The following is a 26,087-nucleotide window of genomic DNA, read 5'->3' on the forward strand; positions in this document are numbered from 1 at the left end:
GGACAGTCCAAGAGCGCTATTGGCCTGTAGGACCTGGGATTCTCACGATTGCCTTTTTTAAATATCGGGAGAATGATGGATTTTTTCCAGGTCTCGGGGATAACGCCACCCTTCAGCACCTGATTAAAGATACGGTATAGAATACTCGCCCATTCATCAACGTGCATTTTTAACATCATATTGTGCAGCCCATCTGGACCTGTTGCCCGAGAAGAGCTCAGTTTTTTAATACAAAGTTTGATGTCGTCAATATCAAATGTAAATGCTCCGGATGCTGTGAACGAATGGAGGTTTAATCGTATGTCACGAAAGGGAGAAAGATAGAGTTTATGAAAATACATCTGCCATGCCTCAGAGGAAATTGAGTTTACCTGGGCTACAAATTGAGGAGTCTCAGATGTTTGATTGAGAAGGGCCCAAATGCCAGCTGTAGATTTCAAGATAAGTTGTTTAAGCATAGATTTCCCTTTCAGTTCGTAAAGCTTGGCTCTTCTTAATCTCAGCCATTTTTTCTAGTTTTGCTTAGCTGATCTAATTTTTTCGGCCATGTCAATTTTCTCTGATTTCCGCGATTGCCGAATTTCTGTCTTAAATCAGATTTACGATGGACTATTTCCGAATCATAGGCATGGGTATGCCGTTGCTCAATTAGCCCACTACCAGTAACTACTCGAGTTAACATCTGCATGGCAGTTGTATAGTCATAGACCAGAAGATCTTCTCTCTGGTACATAGTCTTTAGATTAGAATCTAAGATTCTCAATTTCTCTATATTCCAAGACAATCTGTTTCTCCCATTATTTACAACAACATCAGTTACATTTGGGTTCAACCATTGTGTCAGTTGTATATAACCAATTTGCAGTGACAATTTTAATTTATGGTGATCACTTACACTTGTATGAATAACCTCCAACTTTTGAACAGAATTAAAGGCTTTCGCATTAATATAGATGTAATCAATTATGGCATGCTTATCTCCTCTTTGCCAAGTGGTCTGGGCAGGGTAATCGCCCGTCACATTCCCATTTAACATCAGAAAATTGCACTCAGCCATAATGTAAGACCATTTCAATTCATCTCCTGTTGGGGCAGAATTCCCCTCTGAGATGAGGTGCAAATTGAGATCGCCCAATATCAAAATACACGATAAATCGCTCTCTAGGGCCAAAGCATCCAATATTTCCACAAATTGCTTAAAAAAATCGTCTGAATTCAGTGTGTCAATGCACCAGTAGACATTAACAATTGCTATTTTTTGATAAAAATTAAATAGTATCACCACTTGAAATGATAGAGAGGGAGACTTACGAATGGTCGAATTCAGGCCACAATTCTTTTTAACTGCTATGATGAGCCCACCTTTGGGTCTGCCAAGGACGCCTTTTTCTGCTGGTGTAAACAGAATGGTGTGTGAGTCCCAAATCGGTGGTAGTACAAGCCAGGTTTCCTGGAGGGCAACTACATCCATATCAACCAATACCCCAACTGTTGTAGAATTGAGGTGGTTGTGCCCTCGTGTGTTCCAGGAAATCAAATTCAGGATTTTGACAACAGAGCATAGTTATGCAGACCTTGTCTGGTCCGGTAGGTCTTGATGAGAAGTAATATTACAAGCTGAGGTGAATATACGTGAGCTATGACCCTGTAATGTGGCCGGACCAGGCAATAATTCTTGAGTGAGACTGAAACCTAAATCGAATAACACCATTCTGGCCTGCCACAAAGTCTCAGCTACCAATGATGATCGAATGTACAAGCGTACAACAGACAAATCCGTATGGTTTATAAACTCAATTTGCTCAATGTCCAATGATGAAATGGCTGATAAAGCTGGAATCTCTACACATATGTTGAGAATACTGGACCGATTTAGATCATAAGACTTATATGGTGTATCACAACATTTGATTATGAAGCGATGATGCAGTGTCTCTTGTTTTGCCTTGGTCTGAGCAGATCTTTCTTTGCCTGCATTGGTAACCTTGCTGGAGCCCGTGCCCTTCTGTCTTGATGAGTGATAACCGTTGCTTGGGGCCCCTGAAGTAGAGGCATGAGTGAGGGGAACCCTTGTTCTGGTACTTTATATAAATTAGGTTCATTTGACTGGTGCATAAAGGCTTCAATGGAAGCTTTAATCTCTTCCCGTAGCTCTTGTCGTGGAAGTAAAGCTTGATTAGAGGGAAGGGCAAAGGCAGAGGCTTGAGGTGGGTGAGCAGACTTCGGCTGTGAATTAGTGTGAGATTTTCGCGTCAGATGTGCCTCAACTGAAGCTTTGATTTCGCCCTGTAAGTTCTTTGTAAAACAATCATCTTTTGTAGGAGCCTCAGTGGCCACCTTGCTCTGCGTTGAGTGATCATGTGATTGTGGCACTTGTAATATTGCCGATTGTAAGTCTTGAACTTTAGCCTGATCAGCTATTGTCATTACTTGTGAAGAATCAGGCTGTTCCTGCCTACCTATCTGTGAGGAATTATTTGGTAATAGTTTCATATATGAATCAATAGATTTCTGCAGCTGGGTCCGGATTGCTACCAAGATGGGGGCAGTCTGGGCAATAGAGGTTTGGTTCAAGGACTCGGCCAGAGCTGCTGCCGCGACCACTGAGGACATTAAGGAAGATGGTTCGGGGCTTTTTGACTGATGGACTCGCTGTTCATTGCTGCATTCGACCATCTGCACTAAATCATCCAATGGTTTATGTGGCACTGTCACCACAGCCATTGGAACTGCTTCTGGAATCTGAAAACCAGGTTCAGATGTAGATATATGCATCAAATCCGTTGACAAATCTACACAATTTTTCCTTTTTTGCCCCACTGTTGGTTTTGGGACCGATGGTTTAGTTTTAGCGGGGTGCACTTTCCTCTTTTTGCTTGGCCGTGACATGCTAGATTTGACAGAGGATGTGCTAAAGACCTCAAATATATTTTTTGAGGCTGGAATATCAGAGATCTGTGTTTCCTTCGTGTTAGAGACAGCCACGGACACAGGTGCAGCCACAGAAAGGGCTGGGTCTGGCGCAGCGACGGTAACTAGGACCTCAGAAGTCTTAAGGGTAATGGCAGTGAGATTAGATTTTGCCGCTGTAATGTCCGATTGTTCTGACGCCGGCACTTTAGAAATATTATCTGGTTTTAGCACAGGGCCGGCAAGGCCAGAGTAATCATTATCACGCGTTTGCGTGTAGGCTGAGTATGTAGGTTTAGGGGTCAATGATTCATGAGTTTGAGAAGATGTATTAGTTTGTGTTACAGATTTTGAATGCAATAGAAACAATTGTTCTAGAAAGACAGACTGATTAGAGACTTTTAAGTCCAGCCCTTCATATAACTTTGCCATAGCTAGCAGAGCAGTGTTCATGGCAATTAATGTGTTATTCAGGGCTGGGGCCTCTGGAAATGAATATCTCTCCCTATGTGAGGGGTTCAAAAAGAAGTCAGAGACTCGAGCCCCCTGCTCGAACCGTGGCTGTCTCGGGGTGGGAGCCATAAAAGAGACTATTTCTTCAACTGATTTGGGTGGAGGAGTCACAGTAATAATAGGGGAGACCATTGGTTCTATTGCTGGTGTGTCATTATGAGATAACACTGGTGACAATATTTCGCCATTTGTACTAAAATGGCTATTAATATCATGTTCTAATTGAATTAAGTCACCAGTATTTGAAAAAACATATAAGACTTCTTCGGAGCACTTATCAGTGCTATTAGAAAGGTTCATGAAATCAATGTCTTCTTCCACTATTTCGCCAATCATGGTCAAGTGGGTGTACGCTTGTCTCAATTTTTGTTGGGCCAGAACGGAGCATGAAACAGGTTGTGGCATAGTATCCCCAGGGAAGAGGGCTACAACAGATCATGGGTCTCCGGCAGAGCAAGCTGCTATTAGTGTGTTATCAGTGGGGGCACCATGCAAACTAGTTTCTCGAGATGAGATATCAATGGGTGCTGTGTGTATGGGATCCGAAATTATGGGGTCAGACGGCTGAGCTGCCGCGCACGAGCCTGTAGGATCCGATTGGGCCGTGGCGGATGGATTACCAATTTTTGCCTCATCCTCAGTTGTTATTCCCTCCCTTGGACACAATCGAGCGTTATCTGAAACTGAGTGCGAGCGCTGAGTAGTAATGCGCCCAACCCTTGGTAACAGACTCGTAAGTCGGGGTTGAAGCAAAGCTTTTCTCATGGCAATCTCCCGGGCCGAATCAACCAATTTTGCTCTGCTCACTAAAATGGGCGGCATACTGGTAGTCAAAGTGTATGCAAACATTGAAATAAACACCAAGTTACACAATTAAATATAAATAATTAAATGAGATTTCAATTTAAGTTCAAAGCAATAAAATAAATTAAAAAAATAAAATAAATAAATAAGATATTAATACCTAAGACCAAGACCCGGCGACCCGCGAACAGCAAACAGTACTTGTAGTACTTGCCGGGTGCACTGTGACGTGGGGTGTTATAGTTTACAACAAGACGTGCTTGTTGGGAGGTGGAGCCAAACTACGAGAAATACCTTGAATAAACACAAGAGAAAAAAGAAGAAAAAGAAAAAAAAAATAATAATTAATATAATACTAAGGGAGAAGACTGTAGTACATGTAATCACTGCATTTGCTGGTCACTGGACACAACGTGCACAAAAGCAGTCACCTTCGTTTGTTTCACAAGTCCAGGCAGGCTGGTGTTGCGCTTTAAGACGTCCTCCAGGTGAAAACACTGTGCTGCAGGCACTAAAAGTCAAGCAAACCTAAGTCCGTAGAAAAAGCTCCGTGAGATTTCTAACAACACTCCGTTTCCAGGTTCATGAAAGTTCGTCTTTAATAAAATCAATGGGGATAAGGTCTGAGCCTGCTGCTTTGCCACTTTTGAGAGAATCAAGGGCTATTGACACCTCTTTCAATAGATATTGTCAAAACCTCAACATTCAATACAAGCTTGCTCAAAAGAGTTGTCGTTACCTTAGGCGCTGCAATCAGAGATTAGCAAAATGCAGCCACCAACAATTTTCATCGATATGACAGATCAAGGGTTGTCCATCCTTCCCTTCGTTAAACAAAAACAATTTCCAAAACCGTGATTGATCCCCTTATTTCAGGGAAAAAGTGAGGGCATTTCATTCCTCTCAAATAAAATCCCTTTAAAAAAAAAAAAAAAATTAACATCAGGTTACTGAGTTTCTGCCTGTCCAACCACCCACTCGATTTCATGCAATTTAAGATTTCCGTCTTTGTCCGATGACATTTGCTGTCGTACCACCCTGGTTTTTTCAATATTTGTGTTTTTATGTCTCTTACTTGAACTGAAATATGTGGGATTACATTTTTTGTTAAATGCCTAAATTCTGCTAGGATCTCTTCGTCATTGGATTTAACATCACGTATTGCTTCCAAATTCGCCATGATAGAATTATAAAGGATGGGTTTGATATCGGGCTTCATGGAATTGGACCACCTAATAGTTTTTCTAGCGTGCCCACTTACCAACACGGGGTGGGGTTGTATGTTGGCACCATTAGGTCCCTTGGTTGTTTCACTCCCCCTTATTATTAAAGTTGATGGGAGATGATCACTTTCCATTCTTTCAACTACTTCTACTACTGAAATCTTTAATCCTCGACCAATCCCAACATAAAGCAAAGATGTAATCAATATGGGAGTTCCCTGTGGGATCCCTAAAGTTCAACTTTGCAGGTTGATCTTTCCTAAAACGCCCATTACACACCCTCAGATTTAGATTAGCGAGCATACAACAGGTCTCAAGAACCAGGCAGTGCAACCTTTTTGGGGCAGCAGCTACCAAAGCTGGGATTTCCCATGCTTGGTCTTGGTTATCCCATAAATTCACTAACTCCCCGAGTGGTTCACATTGGAGGTTGATATCCGCTGTGACAAGAATGCTACTTCCCGACAGCTTTGATGATGGTCTGTTGGATATATGCTCTTCAAGGGAGGGCAATGTGGATCGACCAAATCTATTGTAGATGTTATATAAATACGTTAAGTCGTTAGAATGCGTCCTAATGAAAAGTGCCAACGGGTCCGCCGAGCCTTTAGGGCTCTGTTCTATCCTCCAGCCCAGGCTAATATCAATCCAAATCAAAAGAAACCACAATGGTCTCTGCCAAGCTGGAGCGACCAAGAAAAGTCTGCACTGATGCGGTCTGAAAACATTGAGTAGCAGAGGGATCGGGGAACTGCTTAAAGAAACATCCTGTCCCAAGGGAACATGAAGGTGTACCCAAAGCTCCCTGTGTGACAGTACCTGTTGGCAAAGGCAATACACTTCCTGCTCGCCTCGGTAGCAAAGATGTTGACGCCTGGAGTTCCCCACCTGAGGCAGATGCAGCGAACCTGACTTTGTAGGAGTTCCCACTCGTGGCAGGATCGCAGTTCCCAGCTGAGGGAATCGGCCAACATGTTGTGAATCCCTGGTAGGTGGAATGGAATGAGGGGCATCTTGTGTGCTAGAGCCCATGACCAGAGGATCTGAGCTTTCGTCAACAGAATGGTGAAACGGGTGCTGCCTTGTTTATGAATGTAAACATGGTGGTAATATGGTCAGTGAACTCCCAAACTACTCGGCCCTGAACCTGCAGAGTAAAGGATTTGAGGGACCAGAACATGGCATGCAATTCCAGGAGGATCTTGTGAAGCCTTTTTCTTTCTGTGACCAGAGACTTCTGGCATGGAAAACTCCTGTGCGTCTCCCCAGGCCTCTATCGATGCCTCTGTTGCGACTGTGACCCAATGGTCCTGTAGTCGATAGGGCACTCCCTAGGTGAGATTGGAGCAAATCATCCACCAGCGTAACGCGTGGCAGAAGGGACATGTCAGAAGAATCCTGTCCTCTCAAGAGCCTGAGATTTACTTCCAGCAGACACTGAGAAATTCCTGGAGAGACCTCATCTGAAGCATGCAATGCTGGATCAGGGGAATGCAGGGATTTCAAGTTGCGGACTGACACAGCTGTCTTTCGCAGAAGCAGGAGGGTCTTTCGCAAGGATAGACTTCACTCTATCGTCTGATGGTGTAGCGACACAGGTCAGCGTGTCCAGACGGGATCCCAAGAACAGAGCGTGCTGAGAAGGGGTCAATGTTATACATAGGCGCCGTTCCACGAGCCTCGGCCCGCAGCATTTCCGACACCTGAAGGATCGGGTGTCATTTCGAGCTTCCCCGTTCTGGCAGCGTTGGCGGTTGCTGGGAAAACCACGTCGTACGGCTGAGCGGCGGTCCCCCGATCAGCTGACGGATGCCTGCCTCAGTGGACCAACGTGCGTAGGCAGCTCACGCCCTCTTCCGCATAAATAACCATGTGACACGAAGCCCAGCGCTTCTAACCAGCGTTTGTGTTTCACCGTCTTACCTTTGTGTTGAATCGAACTCTCTCCTGTATTTTTGATCCTGGAATTGTTTACCGACCTTGCTACCGCGCGCCCCTTGTCTGCCATTTGGATCCACCGGCTGTGCTTCGACTCCGGAACATTTCTGACCAGCCTTTGTTTGTTCCCTCTCGGCTAGCGGATTCCAATCCGCAAAGATTCCTGAACTCGCTACTCTGCCACAATCCTTCCGTGTGGCTGCGCATTCCCAGGCACCCCTGGTGGTGCTCCACATATGCTTCCTTGAAGTTTCGCTTCCACTAGTCATCTTCCTGATATCAGCAAGAATACTTCCATGGTAAGAACAGTCAGCCATCTGTGACTTTTGTGTTCTTCTACGTTCAGTCATCTGTGACAGCAACCTGTTAGAGTTAATTGGACTTTCTGGTTCCTACCACAAGTGCAAGTTGGACCCTCTGCTGTATTACTTGCACCATCCCGACTCTAGCTGCGACCTTTGTGCCGTTTGGGAAGTCAACCTCTACTAACCCTTCCTGTTTATTATTTTATACCTCCGTTATCTTCTTTGTGGACATTCTCAACAACCAGGGGGGTAAGGCTTCTCCATATTCTCCTATTTAATCTACCCATTGAACAGAACTTCAATTGTGTGACCTTTTCTTCTTTTCCTTCTTTGAGATCTCTTCTATTCAACTAGCTGCCAATCCTTTTCGGGTACTTCCTACTTTGTAGACCTCTTATAGTTCTGATTCTTATTCCAGCATAACCTGTATCCTTGTTTCTTGCAGCTTGGTGTGGCGTCGTGGTTTTCCCCGCTCTTTTGGGTAATACACCAACCTGCCTGTTCTATTTGTACAGTCAAGGGGGTCCATTATCGTAAAGAGCTGCCTCAAGTGAGATAGTCCGGTCTGAGGGGTCCTTTTGGGCTATTCTCAGCAGTGACAGATGTTTCCCGGTCCATTGGGTACTCCGTCGTCTCAACGCCCCGGCCAGTCCATCTGGTGGTGAGTTACAGTCAAGCAGCACTTTGCATAACTGACAGTGAATCGAAGCAATGACAAGTAAAGGATTGAAGCCTCTATATGCTGAAGAGCCAGTGCAAGAGCCTTGGCCCTGGTATGGGTAAACGTGGACCCCCTGAAAGATGGAGGTGAGCCGCAGCCAGGGAAAGGCATTCGGTTAGGACCCTCTGTGCAGATTTGAGGCAGAAGGGCAAAGCCTTCAACTGGAAGTGTCGTCCCGTGACGGTGAACCGTAAGGAACCACCTGTGGTGTTGATGAATTGGGATATGAAAATACACGTCTTCCAGGTCCAGCACTGACAGGAAATCTACTTCCTGCACTTGGCTTAGGAGGTGCTGGAGCGTAACCATCAGGAAGGTTTGAGACAGAAGGAATTTGTTGAATGTGCAGGTAGAGTATGGTCCTCCAGCCGCCGGATTTCGTCTTGACAAGAAAGTATAATGAAGACACACCTTGACCTTACTGGTGAACTGGAAGGTGTCCGACCACTACTCTGGAAAAGAGGAACTGGAACTGGAACTGGAACTGGAATAGAAGTAACGGCAGGTGCTTCTCAACCTTTGACAAGGGAGGAATTGAGTGTGGGCACCCAATGAATTCCAATATGTGCCCGTGTTGGATTAAAGAGAACACCCATTTGGTGATGGAGTGCCACTGCTCAATTAAACTAAACTGGAAAGTCGCCCTCCCACAAGGGTGTGAAAGTGGAGGGGCGGGGAAGGAGTCTGGTCTGGTCTGGTGGGAGGATATGTCAAGATACAAATGCACAATTCATAAACAGTACTAAATGGAATGAGTCTGGTACTCACACAGAAGGACCCTCGGAGATGCTGTGTCAGATGTATGTATTTGACAAGACACTATCCGGACCCGCTTTACCTCACCAAGAGGAAGACCTTTCCCAATGATGCACCCTACTGTCCTATAGAATATACGGGACAGATGAGTTAACCACATGAAAGGGCGACAATGAAAAAACGCCAGACAAGCACACCAGGCTGGAACAAGAAACGTGATAATCAGGAGTGGGTTCCACTGATCAAACAAAACAAGCACTTAGCAGAAAGCACCACTCTTCACTAACCTGGTCAAGAAGCCCTGGTAAACTTTGAAAAGGATTTGAGGACGGCGGTCCCTGTCTTGTTTAACTGCCACTGCAAGGTAAATATAACCGTACCTCAGTAAGGCTGAACAAGAACATACAGAAGTCTAGCTAATACCATACAGGGAGTCGGAACGGGTCTTACCATGACTATGGTGGTGTATGGCGTCCAAGAGATTGGAAGTCCAAGATGTAGACTGGTGAATGAGGAAGGGAAAAACGAGGGAAGGAAGGTTAGTAAGGGTAGCTAGCCCGGGCGGCATGAGGGTCGCACTAGTGTCGGGTTGTAGCACTCAATGACATCATAGCGTCCAAAGTCTGGTGCTGAGGATCCCCGGAGTTATGGGCAATGACAAAAGCAATAGAGAAAGAGGAAGGTCAGGACAGGCCAATGCCGTCAACGAGCAGGCAGTTTCAGGTACAAATTCTGGAAGCAGGAGAGAAGTCAAGGGAGGCTGAGGTCAATACGGAGCGGATAGCGAAGTACCAAATCTGAAGGCAATATTAGTCAATAGTCAGGCAGGGGTCATAACCATGAAGAATTACCAGTACAAAACCAGGGAGCCTGGAGCGGAATCCAAAAGCCAAAGCAGGTCGATAAAAGCAAATCCAAGGAACCAGACAGCCTTACGGCGTAACAAAGAAGTTGAACCAAGCTTCAAACCCTCGAATAAAGATCAGAAGAGTTGTTCCGTGGCCGATTCCGGATTTGTGCCGTTCTTGGTCACGATGTTGCCTAGATACGCCGACATGCACATTTAGTGATCACTGCAGTGCGCAAGGTGGCAGAACGCGAGTGAAATGCTCCCAACGTGACTATGGCAACTGCCAGGTCATCTTCCAGGCTCCGAATAGCGGATGTCTCCAGTGCCCAGTCCTAGATGATCCATGAACCGGGCGGGCAATCGATGGTAAGCAATGACGTGTTGGCAAACCTGCAGCAGGTATCACGACAGGATTTGCTCCTGGTCTGAGAGGAACAGCAGTAGCATTCAATCCCTCTGTAGGCCTGGGACTTCCCCTTGTAAGCTGTCTGAGGCTGCATTTGTGTTGGAACGGTATATGACTGACCAATAGGAGGGTCTGTAGTCATGTGACGTCTGGAAAACACACTACCTGCAGGAGTGAAAGGACTGACGCTGTTGCTGGGACGTACCCAGAGACGAGCTGTACCATTATCGGTGTTAATGGCCTGCACTGTCTCAATCTTTTTAACGAAAAAGGCCTTCTCTGTTGCAAGGCATACCCACTACCTTAGACCGAACCTCTGGGTGGAAATGAATTAACTTGAGCCATCTCAGATGGTGTAGGACTGCTCCATTGCCTATTTGCCTGAAACCAGTGTCAGCAATATCGACAGCCACAGACATAGCGTGGTCCAAAGCAGCCTCAGCTTCACAAAGTATTGCCAAAGCTTCTTCCTTTTCATCATCAGGCAGAAAGTCTAGAATAAGGCCCATCTTGTACCATAACTTCCTGTAATAGCGGGACAGGAGAGTCATGGAATTGGCAGCATTGATGCTGTTTGCGGCAGTGGAAACTATATGCTTCCCAAAGGAATCCACTTGCCTTCCCCTCCTTGGCTGGTGGGAATGTGCATGAAGAAGATATACTAGTGGAGCACTTTCGGGCTGCAGCAAATACAACTGAATCTGGGTTGGGCTGCGTAAGCAGACACTTCGAGGTGGAATGAGCACCTCATCCATTGTTCAAATCTGTCCTTGTGACGGGCAGTGAAAGGGCTCTTCATGGTTAAGAGACCGTCTTCCTAAATGCCATCGAGGACGGGTATGGCGATCACAGATATCCTATCAGGTTCCCAGCGTTGATACAGGGAATTTTCCTTTTTCTGGGGGAGAATCTCTGAGCAGAGGATACTCTGGTTCACAATCCCCTGGTATCGTATCATATCATCGAATACATCAGTAGTATTCAAACGAGTATACACACCACCCCGAGAGGTTCATCATCGAATTTTGAATCTGTCAGATTGGCAGGAGGTGGAAGAGCCAGCAGTGGGGAAGTGTGAGGGGCATCCAGTCATAGGTGGAGGAGCAGACAATTGACCTGCACAACATTTCTGACGAGAAGGAAGATTTAGCAGGCAGTCTATATTGTAATTCCAAGACCAGAGTCTGCAGCATTGACAACATGTCCATTGAGCGGTCACAAGGCTCTGGGTTGGCAATGTTGTTGACACCAATGATGTTGTGGTAGCCCGAGCATGGTAATAATATGCCCCATTTTAATTCTCTTTTCAGGGGGAAGAACCATCACGAGACCTCAACCTCTTTAAAAAGGGAGTATGGTCTAGGGGCCTGCTCTGCCGGAGGAAAGCAGGACTTTGACTGAAGCTGAGGCTGAATCAGAGGCTCCAGCACTTTTGTCCAATCAAGCCACCAACCATCAGGGACGGTCCTTGAGCTTCTTGGTGTAAAATGATTGGCACATGGAGCAGTCGTTGACCCAAGGGTACCGGTAGAGACAGTAAAGACAGTCGTCGAGAAGATCTACAATATACACATTCTTCAGGTGACAGGTGGCTTCTTTCTGGAGTCTGTCATAGTGTCAATGGACACACCACAGGGCTTCAACGTCAGAAGGTGAAACAGCCCCCAGGAGGCAGCAACAAGCTGGAACTTAACCACTCATGGGTGGTTGGAAGTACAGAACCTCTTAGAATGCAGAAGTTGAGTCAAAAAAACAAAGAACTAGCAATAAAATTGCCAAAAGATTAAGAGATTGGATGAGGACTCCCAACTCTGAACGTCCAATAACAAATCTGAAGAGGACCTCCATGGGTGGATGAAGGGGGACCGGTATATTGGCTGTAGTGCAATATGACCCAAAAGGACTCTGATGGAGCACTAAAGTGACATCAGTTTTCAATTCTAAATGTAAACTGCTTTAATGTTACAGAGGATTCCCGGCCTGAAGATTCAAACAGCATTTGAATCTACGAAAGATCCAATGCTGGAGAATCATTTGATTTGTCAAGAAGGGAGCATCTGGTTTCAGAAGCAGCAAAAAGATACTTGAGAAAAAATTTGTTTCATTGCAAGTAATTTTTCTAAAATTATGTTATGGACTTCAATAAGAAAATGAAGATTCCAATTGAATGACGTTAGAGTTTAACGGACAAAGTTAACTGCTAGCTCCGATTGGATATCAAAGTTATCAAGGATTAGTGCATGTTTTTCTACTTGAGAGGTCTAATAATTGGGGGCATTTAGCTTTAGATGTGTAATTTGAAGTTGGATTACAAATGTTGACATCCTATTCAGTTAGAACTCTTATTTTGCATGGGCAGTCTATTGTGACATGCCTAGTGTTCTCAGGTTTCCCTGTGTGCAAGTACGCAATCCAAGACTGATTTTATTCTTTGCATTTTGGAGCTTGTAGTTTTGCTTTTAACATTTTAAGTTCAATGCCACAAATTCTAAAATGCAAAAAACAAAACAGGACTGGGTGACCTAACTATGCAAGTCATGGGAAAACTTGAGAGCTCTGCGTGCTCTTATTTTACACAGCATCCTAGGACCGATTAAATCCAAAAACTGTCAGGCCTCCCCATCAGACACACCCATCATTTGGGTGACCAATGGAATGTAATTGGTAATGTGAACATGCCTCCACCCTGGTACAATCTGAAGCTAAAATAAACCACAAGCTCCACTTATCTGCCCAAATACTCAAAAGACAGCTTCAGTTATCACACCCCTTACCAGTTCACACAACACCACAAAGAAATATCCCATATTTGCACAGACCTAGAAAAAAGTCAATATGAGTGTCCTCCTACCTAAAGAGCTAAACAGAAAAGAAGGAAAAGGTCCTGTCACCAATCACATCAACTAATAGCAGGGGACAAGAACCGATCACTGGTCCATGCATAATGAATGCATTATCAGCATCGCAAAATGTCTCCAACATGACTAACCGGATTGATGCATTTGGCTTAAAGCTTGCATGTGTTACTGAAACATAGCTCATTGAGAACTATGCCACTGTTCTGGATACTTCGATCAAAACTCTATTCAAGATTATGCTAAGCAAAAGAATTGGAAAAATAGTGGCGTTGGCGGGGAGTGGCCTGAATCTACAAAGTCGAATTATAAACTATCACACTACAAGTCAAACCCCCCAATGCTTTCAAAAACTTCATTTGCAAATGCAAAATAGAATACAACACCCCTTTTAAGATCCTCACAAGAGATCTTCCATAATATTCTGATTATGGAAGACTCCAACCTATGGTTGGATTGCCCTTTAAACAAATCAGCAGAAAACCTACTCAATACTAACTTAGATCTAAAATCTTATGGACCATACCCACAGCCTGTCACATTTTCTCACAAAACATTCAATTAGGTTGCACAACACACGTATACCTGCCAGGTATGGACTACAAACTCCTAAATAATACTTATCGGTCAAACAAACAGAGTGGTTCAACAAGGTGGAAAAGTCAACAATAACCTCCAGAAATATGAAAATGGTTACCTGGAAATATTTCACCAAAACATTTACAACCCCCATCCCCCCCACACCCGGCAAGATGACACCTCAACTTTACTTATGACAAAATAACAACACTAAATAACTTACCATAAAGCTATCCATAAACAAAGATATGCGCAAATAAAAACATCAACAAGTGGGTGGAACCAGCTGACCCTGCTTGAACACAACGGCAGCATATTACAAATGCATTAGCTCAAAACTTTCTACAGACAAACCTAATGTACATGTAACCGAGTCATCCAACTACAGCACCTAGCAACTTCTCAAACGTAATTAAAAAAAAGCCTAATGACCAAGACTTACTCTTCCAAAAGAAAATCGAAAACATTTGGGATCACATCAAAAACTAAATGACACCCAAACCACCTTTGGAAGAATTAGTCTTCAACAACATTTCTCCCTCTCCGCCAACCACACAAAATAATGTGAATAGCATACATCTATGAAGGCTTTCGCCAAACAAAGCTATCCTTGGCCATTAATCGGAAACAAAGAAACTATAGTAACCATCCGCACACACCTTATCCAATGTTTTCAATACCTCTATCAATACAAACCAAAATGCCACCATTATGCCACTACTGGAGAACACGACCCTACAGTTCCACCCATCTAACATCCCGTAACTAATTCAGAGTTCTATACTCTGTAAGGAACGTACAGTGGCAATAGTAAAACAGATGCAAGTGACCACAGTTGAAGGGGGTTTATTGAACTTTTGCAAGGATGTGATAAACGCCTATCTAAATCTACAGATCGGAGCAAGCTACAACCATCAACTAATTAATGATTCAGTCCTAGTGGAGTCTTGTCAAATTAAAAGGGCCTATACTGAAACACTTATTGCTAATCCTTACCACCAAGTTACAAAATAATATGTCTGGGTGCTCGGGCTGTTGGCCTCCCTTACCCACGTTTTGAGCACGGGACAAGGCGAGTCACTTGAGCAAAGCACACACAGTGGCTTCTGCGGCACAAGGATACAGTTACATCTTCCCAGTTCAGGACCTTCTGTGTCCCAAGTCTCTTTACTTTCCGCAAGTCTCTTGATGCAGAGGGCGGCTTCAATATTCAACGTGGGTTTTCACCCTGGATCACCCTCCGCCAGGTTCAGATCCCTGTCATAAGCAAAAAAAAAATAGTCCAATGTTAGATCCCCTCTCTGCTTGGCTCAGATCCCTTCCAACAAGGTTGAATTAGTCTTCCTCAGCCGGGCTCGGACCAATTTGTATTTACTTTAAACTATCAAAGACTTTGGAATGTGTATGGGGTTTAGCTTGACATGTTGCAGGACTACTTCAATCTCTTTCCCACTCCGCATCAATTGGATACTTAACCGAGACTCCCGAAAGAGCATCCTCGTGGTGCCGGACTACTCTATGTATGGTATCTTTTCTTGGTTTCCCAAACTTCAGTAACAAAGTTCAACAATTTCTTTTGGCTGTCAATTGGATTTGTGTCGCGTATCCCAAACGCTTCACACACTGTTCTCTTTATACAATGTTGAACGCTTGCAACCTTGGTTCAAAACACAAGCTGGTTTGGTACCAGTATCTCCGACTGACTGGCTGTGCTTTATTTTTGGACACCGCTTGCTGTAGGTGCCAAGGACAGTACAACAGTGGCAATCGATCCTTCCGACACGGGAGAGCCCCATGTACCTCCGACACACTGTGCAGGTTTGATCAACCTTAGTTCCTGATCTTCGGTTTCTTATTTTCCAAGGTTCATGAAAGTTAACGGTCTTTGTAGGTCAAGGGTGCTTCCCTCCTTGCAACCCTCTCTGATCTCGCCGTCTTTCTCCTTGCATTAAATGGCCAACTTGGAACTGCTGTTTCCTCATGTGTTTTGCCTCGCTCAGAGTATGCTTCGTGCTCTGCCTTCTATTAGTTTGGGGAAGTGCGATGGAAGTCAGGTGTGTGCCTGACCATGGTGTTGGGACATGTCAGGTATATGGCTCTGGTGTTAGTCCGTATTCGCTCACGTTGAACTGTCTGTGATAAAGTGTTTGTGTCGGGAAAGGGGGCGGGGGGTTGAGTTGCTAGGTATCCTACCTGGTAGGATGGGGAAAAGGTGTTACAAGGAAGGGGATACCACGTCTCACCCTCCGGTGTCCCACTCCACAAGACCCCTCATCCAGGTGATCCTCCAGCACTGGTCCACACCCCCAGGAACTGGATCCAAAAGCGATGGCCGTGTCCTGGCCATCTTGATGACAGATCCCCGGGGACTAGCGGGTGAGAGACCTTCAGGTTTCTCACAACTCTCCCAATGGTTATTTAATGCTTAAATAAAACCCTTGTACAGTACTCATTGAATCATTTTCATAAACTCCACAAACTCTATATCGACAATAGACAGTATTGAAGTTAGGTTAACTGATAAATACATCAAGAAATGCCGATCCAAGACTGGAAGATGGATAATAATCTCTTTACATCTGAAATGCAATGCCTAAGCACACAAATAACCAGACGCTCCAGTTTACCCGGCCCGACTTTTTGCCCCTGCCTAGACAGTCAGTGAAGGAAGAGACCTGGGCATTTTCTCTTATGTCAACCTACATGCCTAAGCTCAAATCAATGCAAATTAGACAATTTGCAGCACTTAAGCCTATTTAATAACAGTGGTGGGTATCAACCCAAAGATAGACGTTCATCTATTTGAGACATCAACACATTTTATGGTCATGCATGCATGGACTCTCAGCAAATCCATCATAAAATTAAACTCAATTCCGACAACCATGAGCAATATAAAAGGAACACACTATTTGCATCATAAACCCAATTAGAACATTAAAGTCCTAACCTGGAAACAAGAAGACATTTTTAAGTGTTGGCCTCCTGTGCAACTTTGATATTTTCCTACAATACTTATTTTTCCCCTTCTGCACTCCATATTGGCGCGTCCAGTTTTGAGACTTGGGCACGCATTAGTTCACCCAACCGCTTGCCGAAACCAACAATATGCATCTGCACCATTATCAGAGGACAAACACATGAAAGTATGAACCAGGGCTGCGGGTGCAAGTGTAACAGCTAAATTCGCTGTAATTGTGTCTTATGTGCTGGATACATATCTGCTCACAGCACCAGGATCTAAGTATAGTCATGTTATTAGTCATGTTGCATTACAGCGCCATGTAAAACTCAGTTGGCACTCAGATGAATCTCAGAATGGACAAATAAGATCCATTCCAAGCATGCACCATTCCCACCCACCCATGAATGCAGCCAAATGCCAGCCTACAGATTGTAGACAAGCCAACAGCACTGCAAGGCCACACCACTAGGTATTTTCTTGTGGTTAATGGGTGCATCAGAATCGAAGAACATATCTTATGCAGTAAAAGCAGCAATGCTTCCATCGATCAAGTAAATGAAAGTAAGCAGATCCAAGCATGGTTTATTCATAATTTCATGACACAAAATCCAGAGTTGGGTGTGCATACGTGATGTTGAGCTCTGTTACTGTTTGGTTTTGATGATGTTACTATTGCAGATTTCACTCTGTGTATAAAAGAACACCTAATTTTAATCATCAAAAAATGCAAAGGTGCCTTGCTCGCATCACCGAAGTCTGGAGGTTTCCTACTTCAGGAAACCTGTTCATTCTGACAGTGACATATGGTGGATTAACACAAATGGTACAAAATATATCAGATTGTCTTGCAATTCAGGCCAGTGAAAAGATGTAGGCTTCCTGCAGGGACGTGCCATTTTACCATCTCAGTGTCATTAAAATAAGTTACAGAATTGATCGATTTAGATGCAATATACTGCCCTCTGGCACACAGCTTGCTGGTGCTGCCCTTGTTGGTTGCCTAAAATTAACTGGCCCTGCCTGCAATTATTAACCTTCTGCCACACTGCCTCCCCAATGTTACGCAAGCATAAACTACTGGGGCAATTGTTAAACAAATCAGCAATGCAATTGCTGTGATTTCAAATGCTTTTTCAATTTTCAGTTGAAAATGTTATGCAAATGTAGGTTTCATCAATAAGTGACTCACATTTTCCCATTCTACCCAATTATTGATTTCCTGCATAGTTTATATTGCCATGTTAAATAGATCTTAGTTTCTCACCTTCGAAACACTGGCTTGCCGATAGTTTTTGAGCATTTCAACTCTATGACGGTTGCTGCCTTATTGCCATTGCCACACGCATATCCATTGGAATATCTAATAAAAACTGTATCACCTGGAAGAGAAATTGATTCAAATTGTTATTTCAAAACATGGTTTAAGTTACTTACTTGTAACCATTGTTCTCCAGCATGGGTCTGGCATGGATTCACATGCTCATGAATACTCCCAGTCTTCAGGCTGGAAATCCTTGGTAAAAGAAAAAACTGTTTCACTTTCACTTAAAAACTGAATTTCTCCTCTAAACCAATCACTGTCCTCTCGGTCATACTGCCCCCAGCCAATGACAGTTCTCCCCCTAAGCTCCACCCCTAGTGGCCATCTTCAGATTTGGTAAGCAGGTAAAGTGGCAGTATGAACCAAGAAGAGCCATAGAAGTTAAGGGTGGTGGGGGGATTTGCATGTGAATCCATGCCAGACCCATGCTGGAGAACAATAGTTACAGGAAAGTAACTTAAACCTTCTCCAGTATGGGGGTTTGGCATGGATTTACGTGTCATGAATAACTATTACACAGCAGTACATATACACAACCACGGGAGGTGGCAAGGCTCAACAGAAGTAATAAACACTCACCTATGGAACAGTCTCACCTCAAACAAACAGGTTGCATAGCACCGCTTGGCCGACTCAGGCCTCCTCCCTGGAATCCCTGTCGACGCAGTAGAACTTCATGAAGGTAAGCATGGACCTCCACGTAGCAGCCCTACAAATGTCGAGCAGGGGCACACCAGAGAGAAACGCCATTGGTTTTGCTATATCTCTGGTGGAGTGGGCTCTCGGCTGGCCTGGCAACGGTCTGCTAGCCAGTCGATGACAGTGCATGATGCAGCCAGAGAGCTACCTGGAGATGGAAGCCTTCGACAAGGCCTTTCCTTGATTTACAGGTCGAAAGTTGATGAACAACTGGGAAGTCTTGCGTAAAATTTTAGTTCCTTCCTCGTAGAACTTCAAGGCACGAGCAACGTCCAACGAATGCAAGGTCCTTTCCGCTGGCGATGACGGATTCAGGAAGAAGACTGATAACACCAAAGGTTTGTTGAGGTGGAATTCCAACTGCACCTTTGGCATAAATGTGGGGTGTGTACGCAGTACCACCCATGAAGCGTGGAAAGGCTGCTTGTGAGACAGGGCCTGAATCTCCTGGCTGAGGAAAGCAGTCTTCCACGAGAGAAACATGAGCGGGACCTGAGGCATACGTTCGAAGGGAGCTACCATGACCTGTTAGCACTACATTGAGCTCCCAAGCCAGGGCAGGAGCCTTCACCGGTGGGAATGTCCTGAAGAGTCCCCTGAGGAATTCCTTGACGAGTCAGACCACAGCGAAGGTCTGTCCGGAGAACTGGGCTACCTGGAGATGGCGGCAAGATGCACCTTGATAAAGGCATGAAAGCAAAGGAAAGCAACTATGGTAGAAGTTGCAGGGCTGTGACACACAGAGGGGTAATCTTCTGAGTCCTGCACCACACAGAGAAGTGTTTCCATTTATGCCTGTAGCACTTAAACGTTGATGAGTCTCTGGCCTTGGCCAGAATTTCTTCACATTCTGCGGGTAAAGCATAACCTACAAACCCTACGGCTGTAGGAGCCATGCCCTCAAGTTCAGAGACTCCGGATCATGATGTAGAATAGCCCCCACTTCTCTGGCGAGAAGGTGCAGGGACAGTGTGTCAGCCTGATGGACGGGGCCATAGACAGACGCAGCAGATACAGATACCAGATACGAGTATTATCCTGCAGTGGCACTGTCTGAGTGGGTTGATAACACGTAAGAGCAGTGGGAATGGAGGAAAAGCATACAGGAACCGTCACCCCCAAGGGAACGAGAATGTATCCACCATGCTCCTCGGTTGAGTGAAACTGCTTGCGAACCTCTGATACTTGGCGCTTGCTGCTTTCGTGAAGAGATTGATCTGGGGCTGGGCCCATTTGCCGAACAGAAGATTCACCTGGTCTTGGTGAAGTTCCCACTCGTTGCAAGAACGCAGTTCCCTTCTGAGCAAGTCCGCAATGGTGTTTTTGACTCCTGCCAAATGAAACAGGACGAGGAACATGCCTTGAAGAATGGCCCAGCGCCAGTCCTGGGCCTCCTTGGAAAGTGCTGGTGAGCGTGTCCCCCTCCCTGTTTCTGGATGTAGAACATGGTGGTGGTGGTGTCCGTGAAGATCCTCACCTTGCCCTTCTACAACGTAGGAAAAACTTGAGGGCCCAGAATACGGCCCAACTTCCAGGATGTTGATGTGGACGTCCTTCTCTTCCGGTTGCCAGAGGCCTCTGGTTTGCAACTGTCTGGTGCGGGCTCCCCCACCCTATATAGAGGAGTCTGTGGTGACCATCTTCTGATAAGGAGAAACCTAAAACCGAGTTCCCTGGACGAGATGCAGCCGTACACCCCACCACTGTGTCGCCCGACAGTTCTCCTTGTTTGGGAGATCTTATCTGCAAAGTTCCCCAATGCTTGCATCCAGCTCGCAATGTCTCATGTGAAGTCTGCAGAGGCGACCGAGGCTGATGCAGGAGGACATCATGCCCAGCAGTGACTTGATTGACCGCACTGTCTGAGCCAACAAGCGCTGCACTTTACCTTGTATGGCTCTCAACCACTAATCTGAGGGTGACGCCAAACACTTCACTGTGTTGAGTCAGGCACCTAGGAGCAGCGCGTTCTGAGATGGTGTCAAGCAAGACTTTGGACAGTTTATGGAGAACCCCAACTCGGTCAGCAGACGTACGGTTCTTGATGTATGCTCGCTTGCCAGACCGTGTGTGCAGAAACGCACCAGCCAGTCTTCCAGGTAGGGGTATAAGGGGATGCCTTGTAGACAAAGATGTACCACCACTGGGCCAGGCACTTTGTAAAAACCCTCTGGGCCGACTTCAGGACGACAGGCAGATGCTTGAACTGTTAGTGCTGACCTTGAAATATGAATAGTAGGGACTTGCAGTTTTCATGGGGATATGGATGTAGGGGTCCTCTAGATCCAACAACGTTAGAAAATCTACTTGCTCTAGTTGGCCAAGCACATGTTGCAAAATAACCATCTGGAACTTTTAGGACTTAAGTACTAGCTGAGATGACGTAGATCCAGGATCTGGAATACACTCCGGAGCCCCGAAGACACTGGGGGATGGGTTATATTGCCCTCTTCTTTACCATGGCCCGCATCTCTAGCAGAAGCTGTGGTCCGTGTTGTTCTTGTCTCTTAATCAGCGGGATACGGTGATAACTGCATTGGAACTCCAAGGTGTGCCCCTGTCAGACAGCATCCAGCACCCATCTGTCCGTGGTGATCTTTTCCCACCTGCTGATGAACTTCACCAGCCGGCCTCCCACTGGGGTGTATAAGTGGGGGCCCGGGGCCACAGCCCGTTCAGGCCTGCTTGAGGTCCATAGCTCTGCCCTGTGGGTGACGCCGCGGCACCCCTCCGCTGCCTTGAGAGAGACCCCTGTACGCTTCTTGTGTGGAGGATTGTGAAGGCTGTCAATACGAGGTATTATAACGCTTGGAAGATCTTCCTGGTTTTTCTATGGAAGAGCGAGAGGACAACGGCCGTCGCAGTTGCAAGGTTGCCAGGGAGCATGCCATCTGTGTGTCGGTCTTTATTGCCTGCAAAGACTCGTCGACTGCTTTTCCAAAGAGGTTCTCCCCGTCAAATGGCATATCCAGCACCATAGTCGAACCGTCCTTGTGGAAGTTTGTTGTCTTCAACCAACCTTGACAGCCCGTCCCCCATATGGCGGAAACCTGTGTTTGCGATGTCCACTGCCACCGAGATGGCATGATGCAAGGCCACTTCCCCTTCCTGAAAGAGTTCTAGTGCCTTGACCTTCTTGTCTTTGAGCAGGTAGTTCAGAATAGGACCCAGCTTGAACTATAGTTCCCAGTCATATGGACAAAATAGCTAGGGCGTTAGCTGCCTTGATGGTAGAGGCTGCTGTATGAATTTTCCTCTTGCCCATTGCATCCAGCTTCTTCCCCTCCTCGTCTAGAGGTACCATGGCTGCCGATGACTGGTTTGCAGAGCGCTTCCTGACCTGGGAGCTGAAGCTGGAACCCTGTACTACTTCTCCAATCTGTCCCGCTTGGTCTGGGGCGTACTTGGTTTTCTCATTAGAGCTAGGCCTTCCTCCCAGATGTCGTCCAGGAAGGAAACAGACATGATAGTTTTTCTCCTTGACTCGGGCGGCTGGTAATGGAAACTGTTTATTTTCTCTGTCTCCTCGGGAACCAACTGAAACAGTTCAGAAGCCCTTGATATGATAGAATGAAAAGATCCAACTTCGTCCGGTGGGGAGGCTCTATGGGGCTCGTCCGTGTGTGGGGTTTCTCTTTCAGGAGTGATGAAATCACGTCCTCGTCGGTGCCCTTAGCCGTGTCCGGAGCCAGGGCTCTGGGTGGGGTCTTCTCCCGATGATGTGGTAGAGGAGTCATCGGATGACGCAGAGGACCAACACCCCTTTGGACTTTCTCTTACGCAGAGATGAGCTCCACCTCGGAGGCGACGGCATTTCCCATGGAGGTGCAGTTTCAAGTGGTGGCATCCTTTGCTGGATTTCGGTGACCAGAGTGTGTGGGGTCATTAAAATGTCCAGCGGCACGCCCCTAGGTCTAGGGGTGAAAGGAGTCAGTGTAGGGGCATCTTGGCTGACACGCCTTCTCTTGCGGGCAGGGGACTCTGGTCCACCGCCCCCGATCCTACCCCTTCGTGATCGGTGTAGTAACTGTTGCACGAGTCATTCTCTCCCTCGTCGGTACAAGAGGAGATCTGCTCTGCCCTATCTGGACCACTCTCCTTCAGCACTGCCGCAGTGGACGTTGTTGATTTTGTCGACTACGCGCTTGTCACTGCTTTTGTCGACAGAGCAGTCGTTGACTCAGTTGACATGGCATGCTGCAAGGTCTTGGCCAGCTTCAACAAGTCCTGTCCGGACTTTTCCCTGGTTGGTTTATCCGTGGGGACACAGAGTTTGGACGGGGTTAGGGACTTCCTCTTTGAAGATGCCCCTTTCGTTCGTAGGCTCACCATGAAGGCCGACAGTGATGGCGATAGCCTATTACTTGACTCGGGACCCGCATCAGCTGTGAACCCAGTGGTGCTAGTGTCGCAGAGTTTGGCCTTCTCTTGGACGGCTGTGAGCGGGGCGTCCTCAAAGGATCTCGACCTCCTCCCGGAGGGAGTTCGCTCCTCTGACCGGCCGGTGCTACATGAGATTTGATCCTGTGGCCTTGCTCAACTTGAGCCACGTTGAAAGTCTCCTGTAGCAGACTTTTTGGGTTTTCTTTGGGAAACCATGGCATACCTCGCTCCCCCTACTCATCGTGGTCCGGATGCAGGAAATATAAGCATTTATGATGCCCATCCTCCACAGAGATGCTTCTTAAACCACACTTCGCGCTCAGTTTGAAGGGGCTTCGACTTTGCTTCTTCTCTTCAGTCATGCTGAACAGCATGAAGCAGGCGCAAGGCAAGGCCTTCTCGAAACTTCGATGATGATCCAACGGTGGATGAAGATCTAATACGGTAGCGGATCACAGCTGCCGGTCTCTGTCCTTTGTCAAAGACGATCAAGCAAACATCGGTCAAAAACATTAACTATTTTTGACACAAATTCTAAAAAACACTAAATTAGCTTGGAGGGCAACTTCAGGTCTCCCAACACTGAACCGCTGTAAAAATCTGAAGATGGCCACCAGGGGTGGAGCTTAGGGAGAGGACTGTCATTGGATTGGGGCAGTATGACCAGGAGGACAGTGATTGGTTTAGAGGAGAAATACAATTTTGAAGTGAAAGTGAAACATTTTTCTTTTACCGAGGATTCCCAGTCCCTGACGAATATTCATGAGCAAGTGAATGCATGCCAGACCCTATACTGGAGTACCACACTTTAACTCTGCATTCTTATGAAAACCTAACTTGGGTTACTTGTACCGCCTCATTATTCCCACATACTTTTGCAATTTTAAATGAAAGGTTAGAAAACAAATCATCCTATTAAATCATTAAAAGTGATCTAGAAATGCATTAATTCCTCGAATATGATTTTACACTCAGGGGACAAAGATTAGTTTAATATTATTTCACAAGACATGGCGCACTATCTTTGGCTCTAGCCTATCACCCACAATCCAAATACTTCCATTTATGCTAGATTTTATGTATGTATATAATGAGCATTTAAATGCCAATGAAGGTTTTAAAAAGTGGCTATTTTTTTCAGTTTCCTGGATACAATAACTGTAGGCAAGCATTTTAACAACTGTTGCACGTATCCCTGTATCTGACAATTTAAGGAAGGAAAATGGAGGTTTACATTGGTCTATGGAAATCGATATTAAAAGAGAAAGGCAACTTTTGTCCCTAACCATTTTTCAGAAGGAACAAAATATTACAAAATATGAACACACGCAGCAGCATTTCCAACAATCTCATCATAGTTGGAAGCGGTTACCAGACGTTTGGTCGAAAAAAATTGGTCGACCAGACAAATGGTCAAACCAATTTGGTCGAAAACCAAATGGTCGAATTTTTTTTTTTATTTTCACCCCTTTTTTTTGGGGGGGGTGGGTTCCCCCCCCCAACCCCCTTTTTTTTCTAAAAACCCATTTTTGTAAAAAATGAAAACCCGAAAAATAAATATATAATTAAAAAAAAAATTCGACCATTTGGTTTTCGACCAAATTGCGTCGACCAAATGTCATTCGACCAGTTTTAGGTCGACCAAATGTCTGGACACTGTTGGAAGCATCTAGACTACTGGAGTTTTACATTTTCAGGGATAGCCCCACAACTGAAGGATGGATAAGAACCATTCTCTGCGTCATTTGTCTTGTTTGCCTTATAACAGTCTCCACCAGCATCTCCCAAAACTGTCGAACCCTCTATAGAATCTGATACAATCATTCTACTAAACCTGCCCAAAACTTCATTTCAGAAGACCTTAAGCAGAGGGGTATCTGGTTCAGCTGATGGTGGAAAAAGGACAGCAAGGCTTTGAAAACAGTGGACCAAACAGGTGAAGACCAATTTAAAGCCCACATCAACATCCAGAGGAGAAGGAACTGGGGTATATGCAGAGGGCACAAGAATGTTCTCTCATGAAATTGCCAACATAGCCTGTGTGACCTTCAATAAGATAGGAGAGGGGACAAGTACCTGCTTCTGAAGTTTTAAAGATAGCCTACAACTCCATGCACATTTGGCTTTGGGATGGCAGAATTAACTCAACTGTTTTTTGTAGAACACTATTGCTCACTCCCTAGCTGAGAATAGAACATCTTCCTTTTCTTTTAGTTCTTCGACAGATTCACAAATCGGCATTCGCACCCGGGGAAGGGCCAGCAGCCAATCAGGTGGCTGGAACCGTGGGCAAGACTACATTCTCGAACCGCCGTTCCAGCCACCTGAGGCCCTTCCCCGGATGGCACCATTTTTTTGTTTCTTTTATACGAGGAGGCAACAGGGAGCCTTTTCTCATGATGCAGCTTTGGAACACTGATAAAAAAACACAATGGACAAAAGTGGTATGGCCGCTTCATATATATGCATGGAACATCACCATTGTTGCCAGTAGCCCACATTGAAGGAGCAACAATTGACCCCAGTTAAGTTTTTTTGGAGCCAGATGCTCTTGGGGGTACTTCTAAAGATGGCAATCTGCGCAAGATGTGCATTGTTAAAAACAGGATGAATAGCAAGCAAACAATCCAGACCTTTATTTTACTACCGTGTAAGAGGTAAGGGATAAAAGCGGGGCGAGGCAATGTTCAGTTGGTAGGTCGGGGTAACTGTGGACTAAATGACAGTGCATTATTTGGTTTCATGCCCTCTGCTTTGCTCTTTGGTTTCATGCCCTCTGCTTTGCTCTGGACTGATCAATGAACAGAGTTAATCAGAAATCTGAGACTCTTGCACAATATATTAAGAAGAACTGAGCAT

General features: G+C 45.5%; 1 protein-coding gene across 1 annotated transcript in view; it reads right to left on the bottom strand.

The window, feature by feature from the left end:
* Positions 1-26,087, bottom strand: part of IGF2R (insulin like growth factor 2 receptor) — a 2,762,372-nt gene that overhangs the window by 225,037 nt on the left and 2,511,248 nt on the right. Inside the window, 1 exon segment of the mRNA XM_069606818.1 lies at positions 18,090-18,204. Coding sequence (XP_069462919.1) covers positions 18,090-18,204 — 115 coding nt within the window.

This window comes from Ambystoma mexicanum, chromosome 4p (assembly GCF_040938575.1).
Source record: "Ambystoma mexicanum isolate Mex_15411 chromosome 4p, UKY_AmexF1_1, whole genome shotgun sequence".
Classification (NCBI taxonomy): domain Eukaryota; kingdom Metazoa; phylum Chordata; class Amphibia; order Caudata; family Ambystomatidae; genus Ambystoma; species Ambystoma mexicanum.